This window comes from Melozone crissalis, unplaced genomic scaffold, assembly GCF_028551555.1.
Source record: "Melozone crissalis strain CALT ecotype California unplaced genomic scaffold, PUWL_Pcris_2 ptg000042l_1, whole genome shotgun sequence".
NCBI lineage: Eukaryota > Metazoa > Chordata > Aves > Passeriformes > Passerellidae > Melozone > Melozone crissalis.
Genome location: NW_026535820.1, coordinates 20,041,347 through 20,058,881, shown reverse-complemented (window position 1 = coordinate 20,058,881; position 17,535 = coordinate 20,041,347). Strand labels below are relative to the sequence as shown.

General features: G+C 37.0%; 1 protein-coding gene across 2 annotated transcripts; it reads left to right on the top strand.

The window, feature by feature from the left end:
* AKAIN1 (A-kinase anchor inhibitor 1) lies at window positions 1-17,309 on the top strand. Of its 2 annotated transcripts, XR_008483627.1 has the most exons (3): window positions 1-218; window positions 15,256-15,953; window positions 16,617-17,309. XR_008483627.1 is itself a non-coding variant. In XM_054285088.1 (2 exons), the coding sequence occupies exons 1-2, from the start codon at window positions 203-205 to the stop codon at window positions 15,444-15,446; spliced, it is 207 nt and encodes a 68-aa protein (XP_054141063.1). In that variant the 5' UTR covers window positions 1-202; the 3' UTR covers window positions 15,447-17,309. The 2 variants fall into 2 exon arrangements, 1 of the variants encoding a protein (XP_054141063.1); XM_054285088.1 differs by having other exon boundaries at window positions 15,256-17,309.
* The last annotated feature ends 226 nt before the right edge of the window (window positions 17,310-17,535 follow it).

The window sequence follows — 17,535 nt, the reverse complement described above, 5'->3', positions numbered from 1 at the left end:
GTCCGTGGTGCTGAGCCCGGCGGGACGGGCGCTGGCCGAGGTGCTGATCCAGCAGGGCCGGGCGCTGGCCGAGGTGCTGATCCCAACAGGGGCGGGCGACGTCCGGGCGCTGATCCCAGCGGGGCCGGGAGCTGTCTGAGGTGCTGATCCCAGCGGGGCCGGAGCTGTCTGAGGTGCTGAGCCGTGCTGCCCGGGCGGCACCATGGTTTTCGCTCCAGGTAAGGGCAGCTGCATCCCGATCCCAGCCGAGCAGCCTCGCAGGAAGGCCCCGGCCGTGCCGGAGAGGTGCTGCGGGGAGTGGGTAATGGGTGAGGCAGAGCTGCCAGCAGGCAGAGGCAGGTAGGTTCAAACGAGGATGTTTAGCTTAGAATTTCTTAGCTGTGGAGCCAAAGGTTATGAGGGTCACCCCTGTGGTTCTCATCAGGGACAGGAGCCTCCTATAGAAGTGTGCAGGGTGCTGTGCTTGTCAGACTGCACTAAAGGGTCACGAAGGAGGATGTGGCCTTTCAGTGACTGGGGAGTGAATCCCCCTCTGCACCCACAACAGTGGCTGCTAATACGACCATCCCTGAAACTCATGGAGATAATTTATAAATTTCATTTCCTCTTTCTTCCCCCTCAAAGCAAAATAAGTATTTGAATGAAAGAGAACAAAAAGTTTGTTTAGTCCAATTTTTACTGGAGCTAAATTGAAGATTTCAGCAGTTCATGTCTAATGTGAGAGTTCACTGTATAAGAGTACAGAATCTCTAGTGCATAGTATACTTTTGTGTTAACCCATAAAAGAAGCAAAACTACAGCAATTTTTTATTGGATTTGGTACATTCTGCTTGGAAATAGGCAGTTGGGTGTTCAGAAAAGGATGAGAGGGGTGAGAGGCCCTCCAGTAGCTCCAGGGTGTAAGTGTAAGTCATGAGTAATATCTTTTGTAGGGACATGACTTGAAAATAACTTCATTAAAAATGTATAACTTTCAGTAAAATAGTGGGTCAATAGAAAAGGGAAAGCAAGCGCTGCAACTTGACAATGAATAACTATTAATACCTTTGTTTTGCAAAGCTAACAGAAGTTTTATCTTTCATGAAGTTGCATATCCAATCTCTGAAAGGGTAAGAATCCAAAAGTTTTACACTTTTGTATTAAAAAAGAAATCTTGGGTCTGACTTTGCTACCCAATTCAGTTTAATTTTTTAAAAAATAGTATCTCTTTTAAACAATCTCATTAATTTTGCCTATTTAATTGCCTGGTTGCTTTCTAATTTCATATGTTCATGTTTACATCATGCTCCGAAATTAGGGTCAAGTTAGTTATCTTAATAGAACAATCCACTGCTTTTTGTAATACACCTTTAGCATTAGTGGCTCTTTCCTGAACTCCTTTTGTCTGTCACACTGTCACCATTAACTGTACAAGTTTTTTAAATGCTCTGTGGGACTGGAATACTTCAGGAAGAGATTACTGCTAAAATAATGAAAACGTGCATGTTTTTTCTCCAAAGACTGAAGAAGAACAAACCCCAAAGCTCATTATTAACTGCATGAATTGTTCTTTTCACGACTCTAATCCATAGACAGAAAAAAACCCCTCTGTCTAAAACTGTTTTATATGGTCATCCTTCAGTTTTCCTTTACTCAAAGAAAAGGCCATGGTCTCCTTGCAAATGTTGCCATAAAATACTTAGGGCAACTACATGAGAATTAGTGAAAGAGATGATAAAGCAATCTATTGTGTTCAAACAGAGCAAGCCTGAGTAGATTCCAATTTTTTATTGCTTTTCTTCCCTGCAAATCAGCTCTGCCCTGGCATTATCTCTTCACCAGATATTAAAAATAAAAAAAAAAAAAAAATTAAGAGGTTTATGCATCTTTAGCATCTTCATAGTACTTAAGGCCATATGATGTAAAAATACTATAAGTCTACTAAGAAACTGACTTTCATTTCTTCAGTCAACTTTCTGATTTTATCGCACTGTGATGAATGACCTCATTTTCTGTTCCATTTATTTGTTGGGGTGTGAAGGGAGAGGAAGTAAAAGATTTATCCAACTGTAAGTGGTTAGGGTCAGAATTATAAACTTCCAGGATGGGATAGAAAAAAGCAAACGAAACAACAATCAAGAGAAATTTTTTTTCCAGAAACAAAAATTATGGAAGTCATTTACCTGATAACAAAGATAAGATTTTGCAGATGAAAAGGATGATGGTCTTTTTCTTAAGGTCTTGGATATATTATTTCAGAACACTGAATTAATGGCTACATTTATAAACTGTTAAGTAGAAGCAGCTTATCAAGTTTAAATAACTTTTTAAAAGGCAAAGCTGACTGACTATTTACTGAATACATACTTTACTGTGAATCTTCAATCCCTAAAACTTATTATTTCCTGTGTTGAAAAATAACACAACAAAGCAGCACAAAAAGAAGCAACATCAAAAGAAGCCTGGCTGTTACTGAGATAGATAGATAGATAGATAGATAGATAGATAGATATAGATAAAAATATAATAAAATGGCCAGTATTCCATGCCTAAATTGGACGTCCTGGCTCATTTTAGACAGTGTATTGCTATTCGTAGGTATGCAAAAAGGTATTCTTAATTTTCTACATTTATTCATATTCTTCCTTCCCACTGAAAATTAACATTGAGACTGTTCCAGAAAAGGAACTAAGAGTGCATTTTTCATTACTTGGTTTAATTTGATTGGGGCTTCATTGCATTGTCTTGTGCTGATTGATTAATGACGTGCTGATGTATAGGAAATGCAGTCCAAGCTCTGTGAGATGTCTGGCATTCATTTCCCTGGATAATTCACACATGTTGTGCTGCCCTTAGAATGGGGGATGACACATGAAATTCACACAAGCTACACGTTGCAAGGTTTAGTTTCTTTAATTTTCCTGAAATACTTTAGGCAGTTTGAGATGTAGATAACAATATGTTATTTTAAATTGCATGTAAGGATGGAGATACGTATAAGACTGCAGTAGAGAACCATGAAATTTCAAAGATTAGACCAAAAAAGCAGAGAGAAGTCATAATTTTGAATTTTCAGATCTTCTTGCAAAATTTTTCTTAAATTTTCTTCATGGGATGGTGTATTACAGAATTAGCTGGATTCGCCTATAAAATATTGCTAACTATAAATAACTCCACAGATTTAATATATGCCATTGTGAGGTAGGAAATGAAGAGGCATTAAAACACTTATTTGTTCTAACACATTAGTAAAAATTAGATTATGCAGCAAGGTTTCTGCTGATAGCAGATCATTAGTTTACAAGAATATAATCACTTCCAATATCAGCATTTACCAGATTTAACAGTAACTTTAAATGTTGCTAATCAAACAACTTTTTAGCAGACTTTTACTTTTCCAAAAATTATCTTGGGCATATTCCTTGCTTCTTTTAATTTCCAAAATGTTTTCCTAATGCAAAGATAAAAAAAATACTATTTTTGTATGATTCATCTAAACAAACACAATACAAAGGTATTTTTCATGCTTCAAGAATTTTTTCTGATGCTGTTTTGCACAAATCACTCAAACACTTATGTCTGACTCTTACTCTGTAAAGCCATAAATTAAATAACCAAATAATAGAGTCTCATCACTGCAAGCCATAATAGTTTAATCCAATACAAAGCTGTGATTTTTTGGGTTTGGGGGGTTTTTTATTTGTTTGTTTGTTTGTTGGCATAGTTTATTTTAGAAAGGAATCAGTTTTGAACTGAATACCTCAAGAAAGACTGGAATATTTATATTGACAGATTGTTTCAGGTCAAACACTTCCTTTCTTAAGCTTGTATCTTCTTTGAATCGTGTGATTTCATCTTTCAGGTGAATCTTGTTATTTGTCAGTGTAATTTGAATAATTATTTTTACCTGACAGTTTCTCTGTAACTAGAAACTCGGATGCTTTATTCAACACCCTATAGTTCTAGAAGGAGGAGGAGGATATAGAATTAATTTTTGTATCAATATTTTTGTGTTAAAAAAAGTGTGAACACAAAGTTTAAAGATAGACATTTGAGAAGTCAGAATGTTCACAGCTCAGCGCCTTTCTCGTGCAACAGCAACACCAGTAGGTTTTCAACGAGCTTTTCATAAGCACAGCTGTTCTTGACATTTTTAAGCTGGGAGCAACACAGCAGACTTGTATAATGACACTGAAGATCAGAAATGCATCCTGTACCAAACATTTTAGGAATCTCATTACACTGCAATTGAAGAAATAGCAGCTGCAAACTGAAACAGATGTTCTTACTGGTCTGAATAGTCCTGATCTTCTCCAGTGGAAAAACTGGGATAACAAGAACCTGTTGGGTTGCAGAATGTGAAGATGTGAAATTTCTTGACTTAATTTTTCTTTTTTTTTTTTTTTTTTTGATTACAATGTTACAGGTACTATTGCAGATTCCTGACCACAATATCCAGATCAAGACAGTATGGAAGGGCCTGTTCATGAATGCAAAAATTGCTATCAATAACTTTACTTCTTTGAAGGTACCCTGTTGTGGGATATCTCCAGTGTTTGTGCTGACTGTGGTACTCTGGCACTCAGTTATGCAGTGCCTTTCATCCATGAGAACAAGACAGGGTATAGTCCTTGTCCTTATTAACTGATGTGCTACATTCTGCTAATTCTCTGAGTTCTGTAGTTCCCCCCAAAAATCCCTAATAAAAAATGTAAATCCGTATACATATAGGATTCTTATTTGATAGCTTAATGTTGATAAATTCCATGTGTAGGACATAATTTGAAAATGAAAACCAAAACTATTTGTCAGCCTCATGCAGTCTGAAATAATGGAGGTTTTGTCCAGTATTTGTTATGGCTGGTAGTGAGTATGGAGGCCAGTTGCTGCCCAGAAGTGTCTGAATGCATTTACAGCTCTCAACAGTAGTTCAAAGTGTTTGCCACCTGGTAGGAAAAAATCATATAGGAGGAAATTCCTTATTCTCTTTTGCTGAAGAAAAATGTTTCTTGTGCTGACCTTTTCCCAGTGACACATTCGTCTTTCCCCTGCTGTGAAACTCCACCAGCAGACCTCATTAGTGAGGTGAAAGAAATTTAGTTCATAGATATTCAGAAGTATGATTAATTTAGCAAGTTAAGAAAACAATCAGCAGTCCCAGGTACAATGTTTCTTTAAAGTACAATTCAACATTGCATTTAAAAATGGCACAGAATTTATTGTTTCAAATAATTTTTAACAGAACTGAAGTCTTGAATAAGTGAGGCTGGCATATTTCACTTTGCTGTCACTGGATTAAATTCTATTCAGGTTAGGTGTGAGAAGAATTCTGTTATCACAGTGACTGTGTATGGCCTATATTGAAGGAGTTGTTCATAGTTGGGGGATAGTGGTAACAAGTGATATAGTCCTTATTAACATCCTTACTGAACTGTTTATTGAGCAGGAAAGTCAAATCGTGAATGTAGAAAATGAATGTGTTACACTGACCTCTAGAGTTTGTCCCTCCAAGTCATTGTTCTTGAAGGTGGATTGTTCTCTTTTACTTGTTATAGATATAAATAATATCATTCCAATCTTATATGTTTTATTGTGCTAATGGAAATAAGTGCTCTTACTGTAAAATACAGTGAATGGTAGATTCTTTCTATACCTCCAATCTCGTCTATTAAAGATTTTAAGGACATAATACATTGTATTATGTTACAAATACTAGGGGTTTTTTTAAGCAAAAATTATTTGCAAGCAATGCATTCAAATTCATTTATAGCCTTTGTGAAGTTCTTTGGCTATTAGTTGCCCATATGCATCATGTCTTTTACACAAGAAATTGAAAGATTCTACAGAAATCTAGTGAATGCCAATTGGAACATAGTCTTTACTGATGTTATCAGAAATGAAAAGGTGACCTGAGTAGCCCTAAAATGCTTCAGGTTCCTTTAGAGTGCATTGCAACGGAAATCAGAGGAGGTGAGCTCTGTGTTGCTGTTGTCTGCCCTTGCAAATCCTGTTGTTGTGTTTCCAGAAGATGCTGTCTTCCTTCTAGAGAGTTTGAAATTTTTTTGCCTGAAGAAGTAAATTGAGCCATGTTCTACTCAGGCCTTTCACTAGTGATAAGGCAGACATAACCTCCTGTGGATTACTTGTGCTTGTAGTTGCTTCACTTTGTAGTATGTATATTGATAGAATAACCCTGAATTTTCTGTCTTTGGGCAGTGAATCCACTCATGATTTATCAGTACAGAAGGGTTGCATATCCATTTATACTTCTGTTAAATACTGTCAGATTGACATTGCATTTTGCTTGAAGTAAGTTTTCTTAATATAGCACAAAATATTTCTCTGGGAAGACAGAGAATCAGTTCCAAGAGTGGAAAACAACATGGGATGCCATCCTGTTGCAGAGAGATTCTGTCAAGATTGCAGCTATGAAATTAAAAATTCAAAAAAAGGGTTTTGCTCTTTCTAGGTGCCTTTTAGGTTTGTATAACCTGTGGTTTACTTTCTATCATGACTTTGTGTATACACATGCATGTGTATATGCCCAAGGGAATGGCCTGAAGCTGTGTCAGGGGAGATTTAGGTTGGATATTAGAAAATGGTTCTTTACCCAGGGGGTGGTCATGGCACTAAAATAGGCTCCCCAGGGAGCTGGTCATGGCACCAAGCATGACAGAGTTCAAAAGTATTTGGACAACACTCTCAGGCACATAGTGTGACTCCTGGGGATTGTCCCAAACAGGGCAGGAGTTGGACCCAATAATCCTGATGGGTCCAACTCAGCATATTCTGTAATTCTGAGATTCTACATATACAAAATTCTACATCTACATCTATATATATAGGTATATGAGTATATAAAATCTCAGGCTTGGTTGCTAATAGCTGTATTTACAGTTTTCATACTCCACTCACATTCTAAAATAAACAGGGAAATTTTTCTGTACTGCTGTGCATGTGCAAATTTAGGGCTTTCTGTGAGGGATGTTTCTTTTCCTGGGTGTTTTTATTATGGGGCTTGGGATTTATTTTAGAGCTAGAGAAGGGCTCTGCTTCATCTGACATTTGGCCATACAATTTTTGACTCTGAATAATCTGGTATAAATTGAAATATATCTCAAATGTAGCAGGGCGTTTTCACTGGCTAAAGCAGAATGTTTGCTGGCTTTTTACAGGTTATGTAACCTTTTCCCTATTTTCTACACTTAAAAAGAAAAGCAGGTTCAGATATTCAAAATTTTTATTAACCTCTACATAGTTCTTTCAGATCAAAACCCATGAAAAGTTATAGAAATCCAAACACAGCAGCTGGCAAAATAAGCTTCCATTGAAAACTTGCCATTTGCTTATTCTTTACAGTGGTGGATACTGAAGTCTTCTAACACAAAAGCTGTGTTTCAATGGGGATCAAAATGAGCTTTTTGATACAGATTCAGAGGACCTACACAAATATTATCTAGATTTCTGTGCTTAGTGTTTTCTTTTTAGATGGGAATCTCTGAGCACCTGAACTGTAGAAAATAGAAGGCAGAGGGGGTCAGATGATGAGTAGCGTCATTCAGAGCCCCATCTTGAAACTGGTGTTCTTTGATACCTTCATCAGTGACACAGGCAGTGGGATTGAGTGCACCCTCTGCAAGTTTGCAGATGACACAAAGCTGAGCTCTGCAGTTGGCCTAGCAGAAGAATGGGGTGCTGTCCAGAGGGACCTGGGCAAACTTGAGGACCGCATAAAGTTCAAAAGTCCAAGTGCAAAGTACTGCACATGGGTTGAGGCAATTCCAGAGATGAGCACAGACTGGAAGAACTCATTGAAAACAGCCATGATGAGAAGGTCTTGGGGCTACTGGTGAATGAAAAACTGGATGTGAGCCAGCAATGTGCACTTATAGCCCTGAAACCCAACCATATCCTGGGCTACAACAAAAGTAGTGTGCCCAGCAGGTCAAGGGAGGTGGCTCCCCCACTCCACTCTGGTGAGATCCCACCTGTAGTGCTGCATCCAGCTCTGGCATCCTCAACACAAGAAGGGCATGGACCTGTTAGTGTGGGTTCAGAGAGGAGGAAAAAAAAGATGAACAGAGGCCTGGAGCACTTCTCCAATGAAGTCAGTTTGAAGGAGTGGCGGTTGTTCAGGCTGGAGAAGGGAAGACACTGGGGACACCTTCAGGGAGACTTCCAGTGCATAAAAAGGGCTTATAAAAACAGGGAGATTGAGGTTTTTATATGGGCAGATAGTGACAAAACAAGGGGGACTGGTTTTAAACTACAAGAGGGAAGGTTTAGATTAGATATCAGGAAGAAATTGTTCACTGTGAGGATGGTGAGGTACAGAAACAGGTTGCCCAGAGAGGTTCTGGATGCCTCATGGCAGGGGGTTTGGAATTAGATGTTCTTTAAGCTGCCTTCCAACGCAAACCAATCTATGATTCTACGATAATGATCACCTGTATCTCTGCCTCTGGACCTCTCCCACCCTGGAAGAATTACAGCGTTTGTGTAGAGAGGTTTCTTATTTTAGTATTTGAAATGTGCTCTCTAAAAGAAGTAGGAAAATTGTGCAGATGAAGAGAATATAAATTTTTCATTAACTTTGAAGCAGCTGGTCCCAGATGCTCTTTAGGGAATCTCTTCTTTTTAATACACTGAACTGCAGCCTAAGACTCAAAACCCCTGTTAAATTAATCTTAGTTTACAGTATTGAATCCAGAAATATTCCTTTTGGGACCAAAATCTGAGTATCACATTTATGGGTTTGGGTGTGACAGAATTGTCAGTGATTAATATTTTTAACTACATTCAGACTTCAAAGCTGAAAAATGCAGTCCTTAAAGAGTGAAGTTATTCCTATATGTGAAAATACCTAGAAAATATATAGACTGAAGTGTATAATCTGGTTTTAGTTAATATTATTGAACTATGGCAAGAAATCTTACTAAAACATTGAAAAAATGCTTAAGAATAGAGAGGTCTCAGCAATCTCTTAATCTAAAAAGTTCATTTTCACTGGCATATTTCAAATTGTAATAACTTGCTGGAGTCTTTAAAAAGATAGCTTTATATATAGCAAAAAACCCAAAGAGAATTTCAGGTATTCTTATCTCTTAAGAAAGAGTAAAAACTTAGTGGAAAAAAATTACAAAACCTGAGTTGAGATATAGCTAATGTCTGAATAAAAAGATACAATGAAGTATTGCTGTGTTGATATTAGTATGTCTTTTGAGACAGCTTATCTGCATTTCTGCTCTTCTCTTTTGCCTTTATATTCCTCCTCTAATTGTATTCAGAGCAGAGTTATTCCAGCTTCATTCTTAAAATTTTTTTTGAAGAGCAAAGTAATCTGTGCTGGTCCCCTTCATGAAACAGTCCCTCTTCCATGCTGGTTGAACAGCAAGAACGGGGTATGAGGCTAGGGCAGAAAATAAACCTGAACTGAACCTTACCTTAGCAACATTGACTTTCACAAGAAATCCCCTGCACACAGCATGTCAGGAAATTGGAAAAACACAGGATCCTACATTAAAGTACTTCTGGCATTTCTGTTATATTCAGTGTCCTCTCTTTCTCAAGGAATCAAGGTAAATGAGTATTGTCTCCTGCTGCTTGACAGCTATTAGTCAGGACCTCACTGGGCTCTATTTTAGAGCATGAGAAATGGTACTGGACAGAATTAACTCTAGTGCAGTTAAGAATACATTTATTACTATTTTTTAATTTTAAATATTAAATTTGTAACTTCATTGTAGGACCTTTTAATGAGGTCTCTGAGCTCACACCATTACTGACATTGAGACGAATTGGGTTTCTAATTCTGTAAAATATTTTAATGACTCTCATGTGCAAAGTTGGTTTGTGCACATGTGTTGAAAAGTTTTCAGCCCTGGCTGATTGCCATCTTCGTTCACTCTGAATGTAATTAAAATGACTCATCAACATTTCCTGATTGTGAATCTCTTCTTCAAATTAGGCTTCTTGTGCTGAAATCCCAGCACCAACCTCTAAAGCAAATCAAAGAAGGAGAAATCTTAACCACTTCAATTCACAGGTTACAAAGTATTTGCCAGAGGAGACTCACCTGGAACTTCTATGTTGTGGCCAACAAGATGGAGAGATATGTTACTGCCTAATGGCAAAGGGAAGCTAAAGAACAGAGCTTGGTTTCTTATAGAAGAATATGAATATTGATGCAAAGAATATTAATGTTAATTATTACAACATTCACACATACATTATGTCATTACAAACCTGCCAGATTCTCTAAGGTTTTTCAATATCTGTAGTTTATAAACACAATTTACATAACAACATACAGCTTTTTGCTGTATGCACAGCTCCCATGCATCCACACTGGACCTTCTGATGAAGTCAAATAATCATGGTCTTGTCTATTTATACTTTCATTCCATTTAAAATTTTCATTAGTACTGTCAGCTGGGTTAAAAAATTACAGTAATAATTTTCAATAGAATTGAGAGATTTTCCAGAGATCAGTATTTTTCCTGAATTAATAATAATAATGACAATAATTTTATTTAAAAACTAATTCTAATGTTGCAGTGTTGCGGGAAAGAGTAATCATTAATTATTGCAATCCAAAGCAATATATTGCTAAAACTAATGGTAAATTTTTAGTTAAAGACTCTACCTGTATAATCTTATGTAAATTTGAAGAAAAATATATTTACTTCTTGGCTCTTTCAGCTTCAGAATTGTTGCATAATTTAAATGTTAGCTAACAGGGGAATGCATTATGCGTAATTCTGAGTTTTAAATTGATCAGAAGTTTATATAGGGAAATGTGATTTTTATTCTTATTTTTAGATACAGTTAAAGTTCAAAGTTGTTTATACAACATACAGGAACAATAAACGTTACGAGCTTTGAGGAAAGGTGAGTGTAAAGGTCTTTAACTCCCCACTGTTTATTGACAACATTAGTGGATCTGGGATGGACTGGCATCTTTGCAAGATCATGCCTGTCATAGCTTACCTTCATGATAGTATTCCAAATAATCCTAGGAAAATGTACAGCAGGGAGCTTAGCTGTTGATTCAAATATATCAGCCATTATTGAGTGTTACTTATTAGGAGTTTTTTATAAAGGTGTAGTAAATTTAACTTCTAGCTAGCTGAAAGGAAATAACCCCAGGGGATATCAACAGAAAGTGCGGGAGACTACTTTGATTGCAGGCTGGAAAGGAAGTGACTCAGGATACTTTGAAGAAAGTGAAGGATATAAATGAGAGAAGGCTGATGTGCAACCAGAGTAAATTTCCTAAACATTTGATCTCTAAAAGCTTTTTCTCTTTAGTGGTTTTTTTTCCATGTATAACTTTAAATTTCTCAGAGGATGTAAATCTTAAACTCAAGGAGTCCTTAGACTTAAACTAATATTAGTTCTATTAATTGAAATGAGTATTTGGAATTTACTTCAAGTGTTTTTATTCTTTTTCCAAACTTCTGTCATATTTCCCTTCATGGGGAGCATCCTCAAGCAAGCCAATTTCAAGGCACTGATACATACCACTAATTTTAGGTAGAAATGGAATATGTAACTGACTCCTGCAGCCAGTCCAAGATTTTGATGGTTTTTGGATCTCTCAAACTGTATTTTGGATTGCAGAACCAGACCAGCGTTTAAAAGTTACTTTTCATCTGCTGAGTTAGTTGGCATTAAATTTATGGAGAGTAGCACAAGGTAATAAAAACATGCTAAAGAGGCTTCATCATGTGTTGATGATAAATTTACTGGTTTGTATTTAACATCCCTCAACCCAGATATTTCACTCCTCTCTTTACAGAATTGGGGTGCTGGGTATGAGGGGTGAGCATCCAAAGATAGAGAACAAATAAAGATTTTCTAACTTCAAGAGGAAAATATAGTCTTTAGAGAAGGCAAACTAATAGGCAGCATGTGTTTCTGATGTTCAAGCTTTTTCCCAGAAATTACTTCAAATGACATATTTGTCATGGAATTTTAACTTAACAGTTATACTTCAAATCTTAAAAAAATGGTAGATAAAAAAGAAATACATTTTATCATCTTAGTAACTCTCATTTTGATTAGCTAAACATGAAACACCTAGCCAGCAGGAGCTATGTCCTTTTTTTACTTGACTGAAAATGTGCAGTTCTTGAAGTGCCTAATTAATTCTATAGGCACTCAAATTTCTGCCTGGATGTCCACAGCAGTCTGTATTTCAGCAAGGTGGACATAGATATGTTCCAGCTGAGCCCTTTTGGGATACTTCTATGAGTCATCTCTGCTTTCTTATCTTCTTGCTCAGAGTAGGTCCAGTGTGTCAATAAATAAGTGAGCTTCTCAGGAAACAACTATCCAACTGCTTTCCTTGAAATGAATAATTGGAAGAAGAGGAGGTAGTGGGGACACTTTTTTGGGAGATTGTTGTTTACTCATTCAGAAAGTGAAAAAGTTTTGATTTATCACAGCCTAACTAGCTAAAATGACAGGAATGGAGTAGGTTTGTGGTTGGAAGGGACCTCTAAAGGTCATCTTGCCCAGCTCCTACTCAAGCAGGGTCATCTAGAACCACTTGCCCAGGATCACGTCCTGTTGGACCAGCTGTAATGGATACCATATACCCAGGGGAGCTGGATGTTTGTTTTTGACTGCTTGAAATCTCTGGCACTCCAGCTCCTACAAATAATGGTCCCAACACAGGCTCAGACCTGGGTCAAACACAGTGCCAGATATCACCCTCCAAAATAACTATCATTTTCACTTGGTTTCTAATTTATATGGTCACCCTCCAAAATAACTATCATTTTCACTTGGTTTCTCATTTAGATGGTCCACACAAGCTGCCAAAGATCTCATTGTTCACATCACCCCAGGCCAACAGCTTTGATTCTTTCTGTCTCTGAAGCCAATTATCTCTTGTTATCTGGGTTGCTATCATCCTAACCATTTTACACAAATATTAATTAAGTTTATTCAAGCTGCTTCATTTCCTTTCTGTGCATACCTAAACCCTCAGAGGCTGGGCAGAGGTAGTCCAGAGGTTTTGGGTTCTCTGTTCTTGGTTATCTCAGCAAATAAAAGAATCATCTAATGGCTTAGAGCTGAGCAGACATACTCTACATCTCACTTATCTGTGTGGTGCTTTCAGACAGGTTTTGCTCCTGAATAAACAACTGAAAAGCCCAGAGAGAAATGCACTTGAAATCTCTTTTTGTTCAACTGACTGTTGCTATGGATGACCTTTCTAAAGTAAAAATATTTGAACATCAGATTTTGTAGATTAATTGGCAAGGACCAAATAAATAACAAAGCATCTCTAAGGAGAGCAAACTGAGTAATTTTCAACAGCGATGTGCTTAATAACAGTATGTTTTCAATTATATATTCTGGGGGTTTCTGGCTTTGAGGATTGGCAGGTTTTTTTATATTTCATATAACCTCATTGTCTATTCCAACATATTCATTTTTATTTAGAATTTTATGTTTATCCCTGCTTTTGTTAATACATTATCTTCTGAACATCAGATGTGTTGACTGATCTTTTTCAGCCAGGCAAGAAGACTAATTAGATGAGTGATAAAATGTGAGTTCATATTTGAGTAGTGAAGAATTATTATACTTGATCTGTTAAGTAACATTTAATTCCATCCAAAACCACACTGTTTCAAGTGATGAGAAGTGGAAAAAACTGAATCAGGGAATCTGACTGTTCCAAGAATTCAAGTGATTTTTTCAGTCAGCTTTTCCAGTTCAAAACACTTTTCCTATGTTTTCACAGGTTTTAACCTCTTACTTGTCTTTACAGTGACGAGTACCCCAGACCTGGACACAGCACACCAGAGTCTGACAGGGGCTGAGCACAGGAGTAGAATCACCTCCCTTTGCTCCTGGCCATGCCGTTTTTGTAAAGACCAGCATACATTTCTGGACTACAGGCCATCTTAGTTCCAGCTTTTTGTCTACCAGTATCCCCAAGTACTTCTCCACAAATCTGCTGGTAATAAATTCACCACTCAGTCTGCATTGATATCAGGCATTACTTTGATCCAGGTGCAGGACCCCTTGTCTCTTCCCTCAAGCATGTAGCATATTCCCTAAGGAAACAAGTGATTCTTCTTTTCTTTCTATGTTAAGTTTCCTTGAAAAAAACGTGAACATTGGGAATTCATCACAATTTCAGATATGTACCTCTCATAAAAGCACCTGATCTTTAATTCACTCTGTTTGATTTCTCTCAGGACACAATTCTTAATATATGTAATTTAAAAAGACAGTAAACTGGAAATCCTATGTAATGAAATACTTGAGCATAACAGTCAACTAAGAAAGAACTGAGATGAGTGTCTTTAAAAACTTTAAAATCAAATCTAGTGATGTCAGTAGCACCTAGTCTAAACATTTCAATGAGAAACTGATTTCCTATATGCCAATAAGTGCAAATAAAAATTTTTTTTTTAAATCAGTATCAGCTGTGACCATTACAGACTATTCTATATTGTCCAAATTGCCACTTATGTTAGGAGTCAAAATACTTTTAAAGACAAACCTCTTAACATAAACTACTCTTCCTCATTACCAGATGTCAGTAGTCATACTACATCATTTTTCTCCAGATTTTAAACATTTAGCCAAAGAAGGAAGTTTCACATGAAAATATGTATTTGACAGGTTGTCATAGAAAATGTTCTCTGTTTTACTTACAGGAATCTGAGTATTTCTTAATGTTTTGCTGATATTTTTGAAAATCTTTCTAAGGGTTAATAAACTACACTAAACAAAATCTTGTAACTTGAAGTCAATTGGGATTTGATGGATGAGGGCTTTCAATCTAAAGTAAAAAAAAAAGAAATGTTAATGAAACAGTGTTTTTTTTATGTGGTGGTAAGGGAGTACATGTCAGACTTACAAAATAAAGTCCAATTCCCTATTGAGAAGCACAGCTCAAGTCAAAATGGATGTGATTCACAGCTGGATGAGAAAACCTTTCCTGTCTTACTGCATAACACATCTGTTCTTGTTTCAGCTGTGAAGTCACAGCTGTCCCCAGTGCTGGGGAGTGGGTAATTGAGCTGTATGACTCAAAACCTCCCCCTTCACTCAGTCCTGTGGTGCTGAGCACGCACAGGCACTTTCCTCCCTAATTTATCTTCTTCAGTATTGGCAGGTTTTCTATGTAATAAACTGTCCTCAGTCACTCTGTGATTTTGCTTCCCCCCTCGTCTTTTTCTGTCCTTCACGATTTCATGGACTAACCCCAAATTCTTAGCTCCTTTTCTTTTTGTTTGGCTCTGGTAGGTGAGAAGCCAGGGCTGGAGCAAGATGAAGTTAAGCTGCAGATTGCCAGCAAGCAGATTGTGCAGACTGCCATCCTCCGAGCAGTGCAACAAGTTTCCCAGGAGAGCCAGCAAAAGGAGAAGAGAACAAACACCGGTACAAGCCTCCAACTAGAAAGAGGAAAACTAACGAAGAAGCATGAAAAGAAGTAAAGGAGGAGGTTGGGGTTTTTCAACTCCAGTCTGCAAGTGTTTTCAGCCTTCTCTTTAGTATCAGCTGTATTGCTAGTGCAATGCTACTGCTGTAAAGCAAACCAAAGTATTATCACACCTAGACATAGGGTAAAACTGCAATAGTCCTCATCTGAGAAATACTAAGTGCATTAGATGAATGACTCCATATTTATGCAGTGCCTCTTAACAGAAACAATATAACCATAGCTGTAAAAGTAGTTTCAAGCACAAGCTCTTATGATATGAGCTTATTCTCAAAAGCTTGTTGCCAGTGCACTTTCATGCTAAGTTCTGCGAGCACCATTTACGTCAGTTCAGCTGGACGGACCCTTCTGTGCATTTCTGAGCTCACTGAAGCTCTCTTGGCTGAAGAAATCGTTTGTTATCAGGTGTAGCAGAATGATTTCAGGCTCCCTTGAAGCACGGGTTTGTACTTTGCTCTGATTAGATATGAACTATGTGAGATAGCAGTATAAAGTGGATTTGGTAAGTTCTGTGAATCAGTGTATTTTTTCATCTTGGGGGGAAAAAAAAGCAATCCAGTAAGACTGCAGTGACTGTGATCTATGACTATGATCATATAGCTATGATCTATGTCTTTTTTTTTAAAGTTAAATACTGAAGATTTAGTCTACTTATTTAAATACTTCTATGCTTCTGCATAAAAATCACTTGTGCCTCAACTATTCCTTTTAATTTTCTTGATATTGAAAGAAAAGGAACTGATGTGAAGAAAAGGAGTTGGCCAGAATTTGCTCCAGTTTTGCAATTCTTCTGGGTCTTGATTTACAGACAGGGAAGACTGAAGTGTCTTAAATAAAGGGAGGTTGAATATATTAATATCTTTAAGGATGAAAATATACAGTATCTGAATTCCATCATGGTAGGTATTTCTCACCTACTGGGTGTAAAGTGACTAGATATTTGCAGTTGTTACATATTCAACTTAAATAGCACTGTGTGAATCTGGTGATATAGAGCTTATCCTTTCAACTGCTCTATATAGCCGAAGAAATCCATGATGTTTCTGAAAATACAAATGAAATAAATGTACCCTTCACTTTTATTGCTCCCTTTATGTAATGATGATTGCACTATTATACATGTGAAATGAATAACAGTATATTTAAATCTAGAAATGGCTTGTAGCTCTGCTTCAAATGAATTCCTGGATTCCTGTAGTAATACACCTGGAAATACAATGAGGAAGATGCCCTGCAAAACTTTCCTAATGGCTTTTCTACTCATCTAGATGATCCTCAAAGAGACTGTGGGTTCAATAATTGGCTATTACTGTGTCCTGTTGCTTGTGTTAAATGATTTTGGGATTCCTTCTGTTGGACTTAGTCATGAATAACCACATACTGTAATATTAAGTCTTTGTAATCTGCTTGGTTTCTTTTTTTTTTTTTAATTTTTTAATTTAACAGCACTGACTCATACAAGATAGTGATTTAGCTCAATCTTCTTTCACTTAAAAATGCAAACAAGAATTCAACATGATTAAAAGTGTTCCAAATCATCTAGTAATGAAAACTGACCTGGATTCCAAGTACACAGGTGGTTCGCTTCTGTAGACACTGGGTGAATTTTTAGTCAAGCCAACTTTGAAAGGTGAAAGTAGTTGGGTCTTGAGGCATGCATGTGTTTTTGTATTAGTCATTTTTGAACCATTAGATTTTTCACCAGTTCACCTTTGTTTTGGGAGGCACTTCTTTTCTAAGCACTCTGAATTTTTCTCTCTGAGAGCCTAAGAAAACTGAGCATGAATAAAGGTTCAGTTCTGAGGCTGATGAGCAGACAAGTCTGGTGGATGAGAGAGAGAAAACTTGTTGGAGAGACTCTGTGGTGCAAAACAGTGTTTGCCATGGATTCACTTACTATGCTGCAGGAAGGACATACACAACAACTCCACTTCTTCAAAATTATTTTACTTTTTAAATGCTTCTTGTCCCCAGAAATTTCAAATATGTTTGGGTTAGGTGTTTTCTTTTGGTATTGCGGTTTTTTTGTTGTTGTTGGTTTTGATTTTTTTATGTTTTGGTTTTTTGTTACTAATAATTATACT